General features: G+C 36.7%; 1 protein-coding gene across 1 annotated transcript in view; it reads left to right on the forward strand.

Annotated features, from left to right (window-relative positions):
- ppip5k1b (diphosphoinositol pentakisphosphate kinase 1b) overlaps window positions 1-19,032 on the forward strand; it is a 49,205-nt gene that overhangs the window by 277 nt on the left and 29,896 nt on the right. The window contains 14 exon segments of the mRNA XM_048158037.1: window positions 7,067-7,467; window positions 7,559-7,751; window positions 9,654-9,744; window positions 9,831-9,916; window positions 10,097-10,251; window positions 10,321-10,422; window positions 10,495-10,656; window positions 10,745-10,866; window positions 11,727-11,828; window positions 11,973-12,059; window positions 14,185-14,260; window positions 14,790-14,899; window positions 18,917-18,960; window positions 18,963-19,001. Coding sequence (XP_048013994.1) covers window positions 7,321-7,467; window positions 7,559-7,751; window positions 9,654-9,744; window positions 9,831-9,916; window positions 10,097-10,251; window positions 10,321-10,422; window positions 10,495-10,656; window positions 10,745-10,866; window positions 11,727-11,828; window positions 11,973-12,059; window positions 14,185-14,260; window positions 14,790-14,899; window positions 18,917-18,960; window positions 18,963-19,001 — 1,516 coding nt within the window. The 5' untranslated portion in view covers window positions 7,067-7,320.

The following is a 19,032-nucleotide window of genomic DNA, read 5'->3' on the forward strand; positions in this document are numbered from 1 at the left end:
TGGAGCGCTGCAACACTAGTTTGACCTGTCATTCGACTGATGCGATGAGAGCAGGATGTTGTATTTCATAATTCGTTTTGCTCAATATAATCACTCATTTTGTGTCCATAACTCCATATCTTGTCCTTTTACTCGCCATTATGTTATATTGCATAGAAACAGATGCATAAGAGCTGTCAGTTCATTTTTTTCTCATTGGTCCATCATGGATGCATCCACCATCAGGATGGCATTCAGGCTCTGTGTTCCCTGGCCTCTTGTGACTACTTTTAAGGCAGTGTTAAAATGCAGCCATCAGTCTGACAGCTGCGGAGTCTCCACACTCTGTTGATCATGCTGTGCTTGCATGGCATGCTTGTTCATTGTGGTTAATTTGTGAAATTGGTACAGTATATGCCAGTTGCATGCCTGTGAAACTGAAAAGTGCCCTGAAAATGCTATCAAATCTCAGTTAATGGCCAAAGAAACACTTAAAGTGATGGTTCATCAAAAAATGAGAATTGCTTCCTGTATGACCTTCTGTCTTGTATGAAGTGTAATAGGATGTTAAACATAATGTTAAAGTTGCTCTTTTTTCCATTTTGTGATTCACAGAAAAAACTCAGATGGGTTTGAGATGACATGAGGGTGACTAAATTATGAAAAAAATGTTCATTTTTGGATAGACTGGCTTGTATGCTTTGTCAGATGTTCCTAGTTTGATCCTACCCCAAGCATGTTTATGATTTTTATTTATTAAGTAGTATAATAGTATATTAGCAAGGATTTTTACTATGAACTCTGACCCCGGTTTCATTGACAAGGTTTAAGCTAGTCATAGACTAAAATGCATGTTTGAGCTGTCTATCTGAAAGCAACTTGCACCGTCATATCTTAAAATATGTCAGTGCCATTGTTTTGTCTTAATATGCACATCAGTAATGTTTTATATAGGCACGTTTATAAAAGCTACTTAAATGTCCTAATTAAACTAAGGCCTAATCCTGGCTTAATCTAAACCCTGTCTGTGAAACCAGGCCTTAATGATTAACTCTCTAGTTAATTATATACCATTTTGGACCAGTTAGGCAAGTTAGCACTCTTCATATTCTGCAAATGCAAGCACATTTGCTTGTTTCTCAATTTTAATACATTATTAATAATTGTGCAATCTATTAATAATTAGAGTAAAGCATTCACATTAATATCTGCACATTCTTGCACTTAATTTGCATCAAGAACAAACTTAAACATTCATAACTTTAAATTAAAAAACAAAAAATTATATTTTTCAAAATGTTGTAAAATACCGTTTGGTCTGCAAAGTCTTTAACATTTGTTTATTATTGTCAATAAACAAAACAAAAATGCTAACCAAAACATTCATACCTTTTAAATGGATGAAAAATTTGGTTTGATTTGGTAAATTGTATTACATTTGGCATATTTTTGCCAAAAATGCAAACCAAAATATTCATAACTTTTAATTGTTAGTTCATCCAAAAATGAAAATAATGTCATTAATTACTCACCCTCATGTCGTTCTACACCTGTAAGACCTTCATTAATCTTCGGAACACAAATTAAGATATTTTTGTTGAAATCCGATGGCTCAGCAAGGCCTGCATTGCCAGCAGTGACATTTCCTCTCTCAAGATCCATTAATGTACTAAAAACATATTTAAATCAGTTCATGTGAGTTCAGTGGTTCAATATTAATATTATAAAGCAGCGAGAATATTTTTGGTGCGCCAAAAAAATAACGACTTATATAGTGATGGTCGATTTCAAAACACTGCTTCAGGAAGCTTCGGAGCATAAATGAATCAGCGTGTCGAATCATGATTCGGATCACGCGTCAAACCGCCAAACTGCTGAGATCACGTGACTTTGACGCTCCGAACCGCTGATTCGACACGCTTATTCATACCGCTCCGAAGCTTCATGAAGCAGTGTTTTGAAATCGGCCATCACTATATAAGTTGTTATTTTGGTTTTTTTTTGGCACACCAAAAATATTCTTGTCGCTTTATAATATTAATATTGAACCACTGAACTCACATGAACTGATTTAAATATGTTTTTAGTACATTAATGGATCTTGAGAGAGGAAATGTCATTGCTGGCTATGCAGGCCTCACTGAGCCATCAGATTTCAACAAAAATATCTTCATTTATGTTCTGAAGATTAACGAAGGTTTTACGGGTGTAGAACAACATGAGGGTGATTAATAAATGACAGAATTTTCATTTTTGGGTGAACTAACCCTTTAAATAAATATATATATATATATATATATATATATATATATATATATATATATATATATATATATATATATATAAAATAAACACACATACACACAAGAAAATATTGTGATTATATTAGATGAAAAAAATCGCGTTCAGTCATTGGTACGCAATTGCAAGGTTGTTGCAGTGCTGCTGTTGTCCTCTATATCTTAATGATAAATGATTTATGGCAGAAATAACCTGTTAAATAGTGGCAATCTTCCCAGTCATAATAAGAGCAATTTGCAGGATATGATCTCAAAGGTCATTGGCTCTCTCTGCAAGTATCTACTGGACTGCTAGATTCATCATCATAGGATCATGTTGGCATGTTCATACGTTCTGGCCTCTGATTTGTTTCCTATGACGTGAGATGGAAATTTGCACCGAGTTGCTCTGATTTGGAAACAACAGATGCCTTGAAGGGACAGTTCACTCCAAAATGAAAATTCTGATGGCATTTAGTCGTCATGGACAGTACAAACCTTTTTGACTTTTTCTTCTGTGGAAAAGAAACTGGTTTTGTCCATACAATGAAAGTCAGTGGGGTCCAAACACAAATATTATACTAGGGATGCAACGGTTACTGCTTTTTCGATAAACCGGCAACCACAATAAAATTCTTGACAGTTAGTAATACCGTTACTGCTACCGTTAATGCATGCAGGTTTGAAAAAACAAGAGAGTCAGTAAATGCCACCAAAATTCCAGACCAGCCCGACACAGCAACATCAACTCAACCAATGACACATGCTTGGGGTGGAGCTATCTGATTGTCTGACCAATAGCAGATAGGGGTGTGTTCAGAAGCATTTCTTTGCAATTCCAGAAATGACTTAACATTTAACAAGGCTGTAGAGACATAAACATAATGAAAACTGTCCACTTAAGGATGAAAAATGAAGAAACATAGTAAACATTTACACAGTATGTGGTATTCAACATGCACTTAAACACTTAATTACTTTGACATGTTTGCATAACACAAAATCTAGATTGCACAACTGAAGAAGGCATGTCAAATACATTTTACATTAAGGGTGTTGTCTGTGTCAAAAGATATTTTTGCAAGCATTTGGTACCTCATCTTTGTTTCTGATCAGCGTTGTGTAAGTTAGGGTGTTGAAAATCTTTCAAAAGGCTTATATCTTTATATTATCTTGTAAAGATATCGGACTCTGGTTCCTTAGTTGCTTTAGCTGTAAGTGATAGTAACATTTATTTATGAGTTTGTTTATCTCTGTGTGTGTTTTGCCTGACCCTGGGTCGCTGTAGACGGCTTCCTCTCAACTTAATGTTCCCTGTCAACACGTCCACAGTGTGATGAGTTATCTTTGGAAGCCGTAGACCTCTGCATTTGATCCAAGTCTCACCCCTCCCCCAGATTCACCTCTGCCAGGGGCCTGTGGCTATTATTGGGCCCTAAGTCACATGCAAACTCTTTGGTATTTGTAGTATTCGTACAAACTGCAAAATATGTCCGAGGAACATATCAATTTCATATCTGGATGGCTTGATGGGAGGTTATACATTGTGTAAAAAAGTAGCCCAGTGATAGTTTGGATTGAACTACAGCACACTGTTTGTTTAGAGGGATAGTTAGCATGGCATGTATCAACATGGTATGGAAATATAATATGAAACGGCATATGTATGCAACAGTGCATTCTTTCCCTTGGTGTCAGCATACTGGAGGCGTCGCATCCCAAATTGTAGTCTAAGTGTAAATGTAAGACTTGTTTAACTACTGTAGAATTTTTATTAGCATTATATTAGCGGTACTTGCTAAGCCAAACATTATTTTTATTATTATTTTATCTAATTGAACTAAGGCTTTATCCTGTAAGCCTTGTCTGTGAAACTGGGCCATTTTTTTACTACCCTTTTGAATGTTATTTCAGATAAAACATCTGCAAAATTAACACATATAGAAGAAAATGTGGTAACACTTAGAATAAGGTTATAGCCTAAAATGGATCCAAATGGATCATTACAAACTGTTTGTGATGCACCATATCAGACTACGCAGGTATTGGATGTATTTTGTGGATGTTTGCTAACATTCGATTCTGAATGAGTTTGATAGCGTTCTGCACGGCTAATGTGGCTAAAGTTACACACTGTTGGAGAGACTCAATAAGAATGGAGAGGCATTTATGAATTATACAGACTGCAAGCGTTTTTTGGGTTAAAATGAAAATAGCGACGGCTCTGGTCTCTGTGAATACAGTAAGAAACAATAGTATCTTTAGCCACATTTAACAGTACAATAGCAACATGCTAACGAAACACGTTCAGAAAGATTTGCAAACATGATGAAATATAGCCTATATGAAATTGCATCATGGACAGTTGGTATCGATCCATCTTTGAAAATTAAATTCCAAATCCTGTGTTTTACTGACCCTCGTGTGCAAAGCAGTCTGGTGTAAAATGACTTGCACATACTGGTATATGAATTTATCTGGACACATTCCCTTCATAAATAAAATTACAACACCATCCTTAGTGGCTCAGATGCTAGGGGACCTATTTTAACGATCTAAATGCAAAGTGTAAAGCGCACGGCGCAGGTGCACTCAGGGCGTGTCCAAATCCACTTTTGCTATTTTAACGACGGAAAAACGGTCCGTGCGCCGGGGCGCATTTTTGAAATGGGTTGTCCCTATTCTCTTAATGAGTAATGGGCGTAAACGTTCAATAAACCAATCAGAGTGTCATCTCCCATTCCCTTTAAGAGCGAGATGCGCTCGCACCATGGCGGATTGCTATTTACATGGCGGAATTTGTTGGCGGAAAAGCTGAGCGCTTTTCAAGCGAAGAAACTGATCTGCTCGTGCGTGAAGTTAAAGCGGGCTTGCAAATAGCTCCGCGTGATGAGTCAGTTAATATATATGTGTGTGTATTGGCACGATTGTTCAATTAATTAGCCAATTTCGTAGTAATAGTAATAGGCTGAATTGAAAATAGGTAGCCTAATTCTAATACACGCAATGACTATTCATCATTACATTTTTATATTTATGTAGCCCTCACAATAATATTCTTGCACTGTAATCCTTTTGTTTTTAATATTTGGCATGTTTGTGTGATACGCATCCCTGTGTGTAATAAACAAAGTCAACGCGCACTGTGGACGCGCCCAGAGGCGCAGTTTCTACCAACGCGCTCTAACAAAAAAATATTGCGCCATTGACTTTAGACTTTAGACCAGGTTTGAGTTGGTCTATGGCGCAGTCTATTTTCAGCTCCTTAAAATAGCAATGCGCCGGCAATGCGCCTGAACACACCTCTTTTTTAGACCAGCACCCCCATGGGGGCACTAACTGGGCCAAATGCATTTACTAATTTAAGGACATGGCGCTGAACGGGAAAACGCGAACGGCGCCGGACGCAAACTAGCAAACACACTTGCGCTGCGCCTTGCGTCGCATTGTGCCAGGTGTATTATAGGGCCCTAGGAGTTTATGGAGACTCATATTTTTACTATTATAGCCGTTAAAGGTGCTCTAAGTGATGTCACGCGTTTTTAGGCCAAAACATTTTTTGTCACATACAGCAAACATCTCCTCACTATCTGCTAGCTGCCTGTCCCCTGAACACACTGTAAAAAAACGCGGTCTCTGTAGTCGCCACAAGCTCCGAAAACGGCAATAAAAACAAACTGGTGCAGCCTGGACCACGAATCATAATAAACATGCTCCAGCCAATAACCGCCAAGAATGATTTTAAATGCGCGTTCATGACTGTTTCAGGAAGCACGGAGGGGAGGGGGAGGAGGAGGAGAAGGGAGGGTCTAGCTAGCCTCTGTTTTGTTTGACAACACTTCGAACGTCAACAGGAAGTTACTCCACCAAGGATCGCTTAGTGCACCTTTAAGATCAGTGATAATGTTTACATAACTGAGACATATCACGAGCTCAGGGACGGACGTTCTTGAGTGCTGCTGTCCTGCAGAGTTCTGCTCCGACCCAACTCGCCTTTCTTCACGTAGCTTTAGTAATCCTGAAGACATTCAAGTGTGTTTGATCAGGGTTGTAGCTAAACTATGCAGGACAGCTGCACTCCAGGACCAGTGTCACTGGTACACTGTTGTCGTTTGCGAAAACAAAATGGTGGCACCTTGGGTGGAAACATACAGATTTAGGGGGCAGTAATATTATAATAAGATCCCGTAGGAACGTCACTAGGGGAGGAAAATCTGAGCGGCTCATTTTTTCACAGAAAGGCTTACTAAAACAAAGTTACTGGGTTGACCTTTTTCACGTTTTCTGGTTTGGTAGATGCACTGGGGACCCGATTATAGCACTTAAGTACATAAAACGGCAGATTTTCATGATATGTCCGCTTTAATGAATTTAACATTTAATGTAAAATTTCAAAAGTATTTAATGATGCTCCACAAATACAATACATACTGTAATATACAATACTATCCAAAGTTTGGGGTTGGAAAGAAGTCTCTTATCTTCATCAAGGCTGCATTTATTTGATCAAAAATACAGTAAAACAGTAATGTTATGAAATATGTAAGGAATAATTGATGAAAGGCCATTGAATTACTTGAAAAATAAAGCACACCTGACGTGGTAATTCAGCCATAGCATGAAAACTGTGATACTTTTTTCAGCATTTTATTTAGAAAAAAAAAATCAAAATAACAGCGATTTTCTAACATTATAAATGTCTGAATAAAATTTAATATTAATTTATTCCTAAAACAATCTTACTGACTCTAAATGTTGTGCATAAATATATTAACTTATATTGTGTGTTGTATCTTACTTTATTCCAGGTAAGAACAGGAAGAGATTTTGTGAGAGAAATTAATCTGCATAAATTCAAAATATTCCTGGTTTTGGAAGGATGACACCAAATCTGTAAGGATTAAACACACCATCATTTTCTAAGACAACCCAAGCTTTGAAGTCACTTCAGGAGCCTCATCCAACTGAATTACACACCTCATCTGTCGAATGTTTCCACCACTGAGCTTCAGCACGAGATGGTGTTCTGGGAATTTGACTGTTTGACAGAGACTCGACAGAAATGTCAGGGTCAAGCGGACAGGGGATGTGCAACAGCGGACTCCCTCGGTTCCTGATTGGAAGTGAGGTTGGTAAAATCAGTGAACTGGACGACGCAGACATGAGGAACATCTCAGGGTCTTACGGGGAGGATGAGGAGGAGGATCAGGTACGGAATTGCTCAGGGATCAATGAAACGGGGATCAAAGCATTGTTGAAAATTTTATAAGTGATGATCATGTGATGTCTTCTTCTATTAGTCAGAGCGCCAGATCGTGGTGGGGATCTGCTCCATGATGAAGAAATCAAAATCCAAACCAATGACTGAGATTATGGAGAGGCTCTGTAAGTTTGAGTACATCACCGTGGTCATTTTTCCAGAGGAGGTTATACTCAATGAACCGGTGGAGAAGTGGCCGTTGTGTGACTGCCTCATTTCCTTCCATTCCAAAGGTAACTGACATCACACACAGTTTCACATGCAGTTCCACTAGCTTGAAGTCTTGTTGTGCCATATTGTCTCAGTATTATTAATTCTGCCTTCAAAACATGTCACAATGATTATTTTATAAGATGAGTGCATCATAAAGTCACTTTTACCAATTGGAAACTCTTTGAGCCTCGGCTTTTAGAGTTGGTTTGTGTGTCAAATGATGGAAGTGAAATTAAGATGTAACTTTTAACTGTATCATTTAGTAAAAATCTAATTGACCCCAAACTTTTTTTTTAATACTTTGATCAATTTAATGCATCCTTGTGGGATAAAATTTGACAGTAGCATTTTTAATGAATAAAAGATTTTTTTTCCCTTCAAATAAACGCTGTTGTTCAAACTTTGTTCCTCAAAGAATCCTGGAAAAATGTCTGACATTTTCCACAAAGTTTTTAACATTGATAATAATGACCTTCTTAAGCAGCAAATCAACTTATTAGAATGATTTCTGAAGGATCATCTATCTATCTATCTATCTATCTATCTATCTATCTATCTATCTATCTATCTATCTATCTATCTATCTATCTATCTATCTATCTATCTATCTATCTATCTATCTATCTATCTATCTATCTATCTATCTATCTATCTATCTATCATTTTTTTAAAACTACTAAACTAATACTTAAAACTATGTCAAGCTTAAAGGTGCCATCGAATTGAAAATTGAATTTACCTTGGCATAGTTGAATAACAAGAGTTCAGTACATGGACATGACATACAGTGAGTCTCAAACTCCATTGTTTCCTCCTCCTTATATAAATCTCATTTGTTTAAAAGACCTCCGAAGAACAGGTGAATCTCAACACAACACCGACTGTTACGTAACAGTCGGGATCATTAATATGTATGACCCCAATATTTGCATATGCCAGCCTATGTTCAAGGCATTAGACAAGGGCAGCCAGTATTAACATCTGTATCTGTGCACAGCTGAATCATCAGACTAGGTAAGCAAGCAAGGACAATAGCAAAAAATGGCAGATGGAGCAATAATAACTGACATGATCCATGATTACATGATATTTTTAGTGATATTTGTAAATTGTCTTTCTAAATGTTTCGTTAGCATGTTGCTAATGTACTGTTAAATGTGGTTAAAGTTACCATCGTTTCTTACTGTATTCACGGAGATAAGAGCCGTTGTTATTTTAATTATTAAACACTTGCAGTCTGTATAATTCACAAACACAACTTCATTCTTTATAAATCTCTCCAACAGTGTGTAATGTTAGCTTTAGCCACGGGGCACTATCAAACTCATTCAGAATCAAATGTAAACATCCAAATAAATACCATACTTACGCGATTAGACATGCTGCATGACGAACACTTTGTAAAGATCCATTTTGAGAGTTATATTAGCTGTGTGAACTTTGTTTATGCAATGATAGAGTCGAGAGCTCGGGAGGGGGCAGAGAGCATGCAATTTAAAGGGGCCGCAGCCTGAATCGGCGCATTTCTAATTATGCCTCAAAATAGGCAGTTAAAAAAATTAATTAAAAAAATCTATGGGGTATTTTGAGCTGAAACTTCACAGACACATTCAGGGGACACCTTAGACTTATATTACATCATGTGAAAAAAAAACGTTCAATGGCACCTTTAAAACCTTCAAACCTAAAGCTGTTAAAACTACTTCCCGGCTAGGCTTTCTCAAGCCTACATACTTTTTAATTTAGTTTTAAATTGTAAAAATATTTCATAATATTACTGTTTTCACTGTATTTTTGGGAAGAAAAAAAAAATGCAACTTTGGTGAGCATAAAAGGCTTCTTTCAAAAACATATTACCAACACCAAGCTTTTAATGTTAAATGATGTGAATGGATACAATTTTTTTTTTTCTCATCTTGAAGGATTTCCCCTTGACAAAGCAGTGAGTTATGCCAAACTAAGAAACCCCCTTCTTATCAACGACCTCAACATGCAGTATTTCATTCAAGACAGGTGTGTTAAATCTTCCTCTGAAATAATTATAATTCCTCTGTTGTGAGAGTTGACTAAGACACATAACTATATGTTCATGGCTTTAGGAGGGAAGTGTACAGGATTCTACAGGAAGAAGGCATTGACCTTCCACGCTATGCAGTGTTGAACCGGGACCCCGACAGACCAGAGGGTAAAGGTTATTACCTTGGTCATAATTTTGAAGATATGTGTGTGCGATGCTGCGTGTTTTAGAGTTAAGCTCAACATTGTTCATTTAACAATGTTTTTTTTCCTGTAAGTTCCTCATAGTGTGTACATAAATACGTTTTGTATTGCAAACTGTTGTGACATTTTGACTTTGCGACACCAGAGTGTAACCTGGTGGAGAGCGAGGACCATGTGGAAGTGAACGGGGAAGTGTTTCATAAACCTTTTGTGGAGAAGCCCGTCTCCGCTGAGGACCACAATGTCTACATCTATTACCCAACCTCGGCCGGTGGGGGCAGCCAGCGTCTCTTTAGAAAGGTACAGCACTGATAACTTTTAATAACTTTAGATTTGTTTGGTCTGGAGCTCATACCATCTGTCTTGTAGATTGGCAGTCGGAGCAGTGTGTATTCTCCTGAAAGTACTGTTCGTAAGACTGGATCTTACATCTACGAGGAGTTCATGCCCACTGATGGCACAGATGTTAAGGTACTTATGTATCTCATGTCTAGACGCTATGTGGTGGCCGAATATATTGTTTATTCCTGATGGATTTTGTAGGTTTACACAGTAGGGCCTGATTACGCTCATGCAGAGGCCCGTAAGTCTCCTGCTCTGGATGGGAAAGTCGAGAGAGACAGTGAGGGGAAGGAGATCCGCTATCCTGTGATGCTAACCGCAATGGAGAAGCTTGTGGCCAGAAAAGTGTGTCTTGCCTTTAAGGTAAGCCTCGCAAAAGAAAAACTAAGTAGCTAAAGGTTAAGAATGATAATGAATGAGTTTTTTGTCTCATAACGTCTTTGCAACCCAGCAAACAGTCTGCGGTTTTGACCTCCTCCGAGCAAATGGCCACTCTTTTGTTTGTGACGTTAATGGCTTCAGCTTTGTAAAGAACTCCATGAAGTACTATGATGATTGTGCCAAAGTTCTGGGGTAGGTGAAGCCCTGTTGCTGTCTTCTTGTCATTGGTAACTCGAAAATCTCATTGTCATGCAATCTTTACATTTTCCAACTATATAACCACATGAATATCAAACAATTTTGCCCTTTTTTTGAATTCAACACTTGATCATCAAACAAACACTCTGTTTCTTTTCTTTTCTGAACTAAGCTTTGAATTTAAAATGCATCTTTGATGAAAAAACATGTTAAACCTGTCTAAACTAGTTTGCTGGTCTCCCAGCATGGTCTCATGACTGGATTTGGAGTGGTTTTGGTCACTTTTCAGCTGACCACCCATCTAAACCAGCTAAATACTTGGCAGGCTGGGAGTTAAGGCCAGCTAAAACCAGCAAAATAGCAAGTTTTTTTTATTTATATAGCTCTTTATACAATACAAATTGTTTCAAAGCAGCTTCACAGTAAAAAGAAAATAACAGTATTAATGTTGCAAAGTTTTTTATCTATGAAACAAACACATTTCAGCTGTTATGAAGCTCTAAAAAAGACAATAGTGTCATTATTCATCTCAGTTTGGTTCAATGTTGATTCAGTTTACTTCAATAACGGTGTGAATGTGACAAAGTTCATTATTTATGTAGCAAACCAGTTAAACTATAAAGCACCTCTACAGAATATAATAGTGTAATTATTCAGCTCAAATCAGTTCAGTGTGATTCAGTCTAGTTCAATAATAGTGCAATAAGGTTAATCAAATTATGAAATGAGGTTAATTCAGCTTTAAGCAGCTCTAAAGAAGGCAATAGTGTCGTTGTTCAGCTGAGATGTACTCATTCCTATCTTATAAGAAGATTTCTGGTTATTTTATCTCATATTTGATGCATTTCCCTTAGGAACATGGTAATGCGAGAGCTGGCTCCTCAGTTCCACATTCCCTGGTCTATTCCCATGGAAGCAGAGGACATCCCTATTGTCCCGACTACCTCAGGAACCATGTGGGTTACCACTCTTGTCCTAAGGATCTCTTTCCCGTATCTTTTTATTGTGGAGTCTGGATTATTAAAACCAATTAAGTTGAATTATATGCTTACCATAAGTGTTGTGTTTTTGAAACGGGACGTGTCATCTCTTGTTTGAAGGATGGAGCTTCGTTGTGTTATTGCTGTAATTCGTCATGGCGACCGTACGCCCAAACAGAAGATGAAGATGGAGGTCAGAAACGCCCTGTAAGTGACAGATTCTAATAGGCTGCTTTCACAATACAACTAAATACAGTTGTCACTCTTGTTCTGAGTGCTTAAAGGCCAGTTCACACCAAGAACGATAACTATAAAGATAATTATAATGATAACTACATTAGCATCCACACCAACGCACAATAACGTTCTGTTTATTAGGAGCCAAGCACCGAATATCAAAATTAGATATTTTCACCAGTTTATGTATGGGCGCACTCTTGGCGGGATTGTGTCACTTGGTGGTGCTATAATTGAACAAAACATGAAATTGCCACTAACTACAATACAGAATTATGATATAAATTGCAATATTTAACGAATGCATTAAGCCACATTTTCACCTCAGGAACTTTCCGCAGGAACTAGGGACTTTGGGGTGGTACTCGGTGTGTTTTGACCACAGGGCAGGGTCTAAATGATTCCGGGTAAAAATTTCCCCCTCAGAAAGTCCCTGCTCAAGAGGTGGTATAGGGCCCTATGAAATCCATTTTAATTTTTCCCAAATTCCGTTTTATTTTTTCCCAAATTCCGTTTTTTCCGTTTTAATTTTTCTGGATTCAGTTTTTTCCGTTTTTTTTATTTTTTGACTCCATTTTAATGGTTAAATTACATTTTAGTAATCAAAAAGCATGTCTGATTAATTGAAATAATGAATCTTGTCCAATTTACCAACAATTTAATAAAAGTTTAACAAAAAAAAATATTTTTTTTTTATAGGGCCCTATGATAAACGTTTTATTCTTTCCCCTCAAATTTTATTTTTACCAAATTCCATTCCATTTTAATGGTTTAATTCCATTTTAATAATAAAAAAGCATGTCTAATTAATTGAATTCTTAAAAACAACAATATTTATTAATTAAAAATTATATTTTTATGAATTTTTTTTCTATTGTTCTATTGTGTATTTAAATTTTTCTGGCAATCAAATGAACGCATACCATTTAATTTATCTTTTAATCATGAAATTAAACTTTTTTTGTCCAACAATGTGCTGCACAACAGAGCTTTACTGTTAAAATTAAAACATGAAACACTGAGATTATTGTTTAAAAATATATTTTAATAATTTATTGTTAAATTAATTTATCTAAATTCTACTGTACAACAGTAATATGTTTCTGTCGAGTTAAATCGAACTTTTATTTTGACGGTTTGCCTAGAGCTTTGAGTTTCTCTGTGTTTATGACGGTAGTTTTCTCGGTTAAATGCTGATGAAGTGACTTTCAGAGCAGCTCTGGAGATGAATTCGTGCGTTCATATAGTGAGGCGACAGAGGACGAAAACACCGCGAGCGTCACACGTGCTTCAGCGTGCGTGCGCCCGCGCGATTGTGTGTGAGGCGGTGTGAGGTAAATGAAACTGCGCTTCCGCGTCATTCATTTCAGACTCACACAGGCATGCAGGATTCATGTTTAAATAGTCTTTTTGCAGTTTAATATTCACAGACACTAGTCTGTATCGCGATTTAATTTAAGTGTACTGACCTGCTTTTAATTCATTCAAAAATTTGACAAATTCCGTGACATTCCGCGTTATATTGTAAATTCCGTTTTTATGAATGGATTCCGTGATTGCGGAAATTATAGGGCCCTAGTGGTACTTCTACAAAGTTCAGGGACTTTTGGGGGTGGGACTTGTGCACTGAACATACTGATTGGTTGAGTTCATGCAGTACTTTGATTGACTCCACGCAACATTTTATTTCAACCACTATTTTTAAAAGTTTGTTGCAGTGCGTGCAGTAAGAGTTGTTTGCTATTCGAATCAACAATGGAGTTTAAAAAATACGACAGGTGGACCGACGATGAGGTTCAGACTTTATTAAACTTATATGTAGAGGACGAAATCCAGCAGGAACTGGAAAGTTGCGTGCAGTCCTACGCCACCGGACTAATCTTTACGGTACTTTAGACCACGATGGAAATGCAGACAGCAACAGGTCTAGGGGGAAAAAAAGTTCCTGGGACAAATTGTTCTGGGTATTTTCGGTGGAAACAAGGCTTTAGTGTATCATTATGAAACTCGGTATGTGCCATCGGCACCATGAAAGTACAATGAAATATATCTATGATTGAAGTCTTCTGTTAATGACCAATTCCATTTCTCTTAGGTTTTTTGATTTGTTCGAGAAATACGGTGGATATAAGAGCGGAAAACTCAAGCTGAAGAAACCAAAACAGCTCCAGGTGGGTCTGTTTTGAAACTCAAGTGATCTATGCATTTAATTTATTTTTATGACAACTGCTACTTGTTCTATAGTTGCAACTTAAGAAAGTACACAATGATTGTTTCAGAACAGGCTTGCCTGTAACCTAATGATTTATTTTGTGCAAGGCCTGGAATTTGCACCACAGGGTCAAAGGTCAAACAGGATTGAGCTGTCTTTTTTTTTAAGAGAGATGTAGTGTTATGTCTGGAATGCTGCAGACATGAGACTCATTGGGGTGTCATGTGCATCTTCTGTTGGGTTTTATGTAAAAATTAGAAATCCCCAACAATGGAAAGTCTTTGAAGACTCATCTTTTTAAATCTGCCTATTGTCTTGAGGTTTTTTGCTTGCTTGTATTGTTTGTAATCATATTTTTTTATTACTCTGTGTTGTAGCGCTTTGGGTTTGAGAAAAGCAATATAAATAAAATGTATTATTAATATCTTTGACAATTTTCAGCTGTGATTGTACATCAAAACGTGAACACTTTATTTGATGTTTTACAGGAAGTGCTGGATATTGCTCGTCAGCTGTTGGCAGAGCTGGTCCTACATAATGATTGTGAAATTGAGGAGAAGAAATCCAAACTAGAACAGCTGAAGACGGTTCTGGAGATGTGAGTTTATAAGTATAATACTGTTATACCCAACCCTCAGTTTCCAACCGTGTGTGTTTATAGAAAGCTACTATACACACACCATCATCTCGATCCATTTCTAAAATATTTTGAATTCCTTCTGTCTTCCATTTACTCCTCTGAAGATTCCTACTTCTCTTTTCACATCTCAGGGCACAAGGTCTGGCCAAAAATCTAGTAATTGTTAGCATATTTTCTACACATGGTTTTAGCTATCAGTTTAGCTAAAATAGTAAAGAATGAAGGGAAGAATGTAAAAATAAATATTGAGAAAATAATTATATATAGTAGGGGCTGGTAAAGAATGTGATATATAATAAATACATATTTTATATAAATGGTTGCTAACCTCAATACATTCAATTGTAATTAGGGATGCACTGATATTTCAATTTTGCCTGATACAGAGAAGCAGATAATTATTTTCATGCTGATAAATGGCAACTATATCAATTCTGTACTGTTTTGCCTAAATATATTAAAAATAAAAGTTTATCACCACATTAAAATGTACATTATGAATGAATATTTGTTTTGAGATTTGCTAAACGATATGGTACATATATGTTGTGCATCCCTAGATGTAAGATTGAGATTTAAGTGAGAGATTTAGATCAAGAGTATGCTGTATTTAGGCAAGAAGTTCAAATGAATTTGCTTTGTGGAGATGCTTTGAATAGAATATGATTATGTGCAAGCCTAGTCAGACTTGATTTTGTTGTTAAACTTGCGTTGCTATTCTGTCTTCTTGTCTTGAGCGTCATGGATGCTTATGTCAGGAAAAACATTTGATATTTCATGAACAGCTGACTGTATGTAACTGACTGTAGTGTGATCTTGACTCATGTGCTTCCTTAGTTGTCCTCAAATGGATGAGTTTCTTAACTTAATTCCTTGTTTCTCTCTTGTCCCCTCTCTGTTTCCCTCTTTGTGTCCTGGCCGGTCTCTCCAAAGGGAATCCAGTCTGAATGATAATCAGTGCGCACCCATAAATCCCCTGTCTCTTTAGAAAGCAGGCAAAGTGGATTCTAACCCTCATTAACCTGAGATCTTGTCCAAATTACTGACACTTTAATGAGGGCTCCAAAAATTGAACGTACCTTGGAGATGAATCCCTTTTGCAATTCTGTGTGGCATCTGCATGCCATTTTGAAAGTGTTTCTAATCCCTCACGATCCCTCACTTTACTCCTCTCACCGAACTCAAATGGGGGAACCTAATCAACACATTATCGGTTGTTCGGGGTCGTATATTAACTAGGAAACAGGTGCTAGGGGAAGTGCTTTGCTTTGGGATGTAATGCAGCAGAGCAAATGGTGGCAAATTCACTCCAGAGTTGGCTTCTGGTCAATGAGATAAAAAAAGAACACCTTTAGACCAAGTTCAAAGTATCAAATTAGAAAAAGACTAAACTAGGGATGCACCAACATTACAATTATGGCCAATACTGATAAATTGATAATAATTGTGATATTATGACCCATAACTGATAAATGTTATTTTGTTTAAAAAACAAACAAACAATTTTTTTATTATTCACAATTGTTTTAAAGGTGCCCTAGATTCAAAAATTGAATTTACCTTGGCATAGTTAAATAACAAGAGTTCAGTACATGGAAATGACATACATTGAGTTTCAAACTCCATTGTTTCCTCCTTCTTATATAAATCTCATTTGTTTAAAAGACCTCCGAAGAACAGGCGAATCTCAACATAACACCGACTGTTACGTAACAGTCGGGATCATTAATATGTACGCCCCCAATATTTGCATGTTCAAGACATTACACAAGGGCAGCCAGTATTAACGTCTGGATCTGTGCACAGCTGAATCATTAGACTAGGTAAGCAAGCACGAACAATAGCGAAAAATGGCAGATGGAGCAATAATAACTGACATGATTCATGATAATATGATATTTTTAGTGATATTTGTGAATTGTCTTTCTACATGTTTCGTTAGCATGTTGCTAATGTACTGTTAAATGTGGTTAAAGTTACCATAATTTCTTACTGTATTCATGGAGACAAGAGCCGTCGCTATTTTCATTTTTAAACGTGCAGTCTGTATAATTCATAAACACAGCTTCATTCTTTATAAATCTCTCCAACAGTGTAGCATTAGCCGTTAGCCACGGAGCACTATCAAACTCATTCATAACCAAATGTAAACATCCAAATAAACACTATACTTACGCGATTAGACATGCTGCATGACGAACACTTTGTAAAGATCCATTTTGAAGGTTATATTAGCTGTGTGAACTTTTTTTTATGTTGTTTAAGGCAAGCGCGAGCTCTTGGGGCGTGGAGCACGAGATTTAAAGGGCCATACACCCTGAGTCGGCTCATTTCTAATTATGCCCCAAAATGGGCAGTTAAAAAAATTAATTAAAAAAATCTATGGGGTATTTTGAGCTGAAACTTCACAGACACATTCAGGAGACACCTTAGACTTATATTACATCTTTAAAAAAAAAAACGTTCTAGGGCACCTTTAAACTGTCAATAATAATATAAATATAATAAATAAATAAATAATAATATGCAATAATGGCCATTTACTTACCAGATACCAATAAATAAAAATATCAAATGACAGCTGGTACTGATTTATTGTGCATCTCTTGTCTGAACCTGAAAACTTCAAGGTGTGACTGAAAAGAAATTATGTGAAGATACTTTTGCCTCCTTTTCTGAATATTTCTTGTTCCCTAAATATTTATCACTGCTGTTCAAAATTTTAGGGTCGGCAAGATTTTTTTAAAAATGTTTTTGAAAGAAAAGTCTCTTATGCTCAGCAAGGCTGCATTTATGTGATTAAATATACAGTAAAAACAGTAATATTGTGAAATCTTCTTTTTGAATATATTTTAAAATGTTATTTATTCCAGTGATGCAAAGCTGAATTTTCAGCATCATTACTCCAGTCGTCAGTGTCACGTGATCATCAGATCATTCTAATATGATGATTTGGTGCTCAAGAAACATTTCTTATTATGATCAATGTTGAAAACAGATGTGCTGTTTAATATTTTAATATTTTTTACTTAGTCTTTGCATGTTCGCTTTGCAAACACTTGCTTGGTACTCCAACGTGATTACATAATGCGTGGCGCATCGCAGAGCTAGTGCAATAAAAGCATTTGTGGTTAAAAAGAATATAATTTTTATAAAAAAAAATTTTTTTTAGAAAATGACCAATTGTTTCGCTAGATAAGACCCTTATTCCTCGGCTGGGATCGTGTAGAGCTCTTTGAAGCTGCATTGAAAAGGCAGTTTGGACTTTTAACCCGTTGGCAGCATATTGAAGTCCACTATATGGAGAAAAATCCTGGAATATTTTCCTCAAAAACCTTAATTTATTTTCGATTGAAAAAGAAAGACATGAACATCTTAGATGATGTGGGGGTGAGTAAATTATCAGGAAATTTTAATTCTGAAGTGAACTAATCCTTTAAAGAACAGCATTTATGTGAAATCTTTTGTAACATTTATTATCTGTACTGTCACCTTTGATCAATTCAATGTATTCTTTCAGAATAAAAGTATTAATTTCTTTCAAAGGAATTTCTTTCTTACGGTCCCCATAACTTTTGAACAGTAGTGTATATTTATCTTGCTGCATATAATTGCTTTATATAAAAGAACACAAAAAAGTCATTAAAATGTAGAGACCAACCATTCAGAATTCTCCACTCTCTGCTGTATTGTGTAACTTTAAAAACGTGGCACTGTTGCAGAAGCCACGTTTTATTCCTCCCAAAGCCTGTCATTCCTGTAGAGACAGCCCTGGTATGGCACAGATTAACCCCTGCCAGCTTGGGAAGGTCACTCAGATACATGTTTCCAGAAACATGGAGGCCACAGAGCACCTGCTAGCGGTTTGAGCTCAGTGTTATGTTCGATGTGTGCTGTCTGTGTTGTTCAGTGGGAGAATGCTTATTAAGAGGGGCTGGTATGTTTATGTCCCTTGCCCCATGTATTGTCTTTCAGGTATGGCCATTTCTCTGGGATCAACAGGAAGGTGCAGCTGACTTACTGCCAAATGGGCAGCCCAAAGCATCCAGTGAGGAGGAAGGTATGTGTGTTTATTACATGCATTTAAATAT

Source organism: Megalobrama amblycephala, linkage group LG15 (assembly GCF_018812025.1).
Source record: "Megalobrama amblycephala isolate DHTTF-2021 linkage group LG15, ASM1881202v1, whole genome shotgun sequence".
Taxonomy (NCBI): Eukaryota; Metazoa; Chordata; class Actinopteri; order Cypriniformes; family Xenocyprididae; genus Megalobrama; species Megalobrama amblycephala.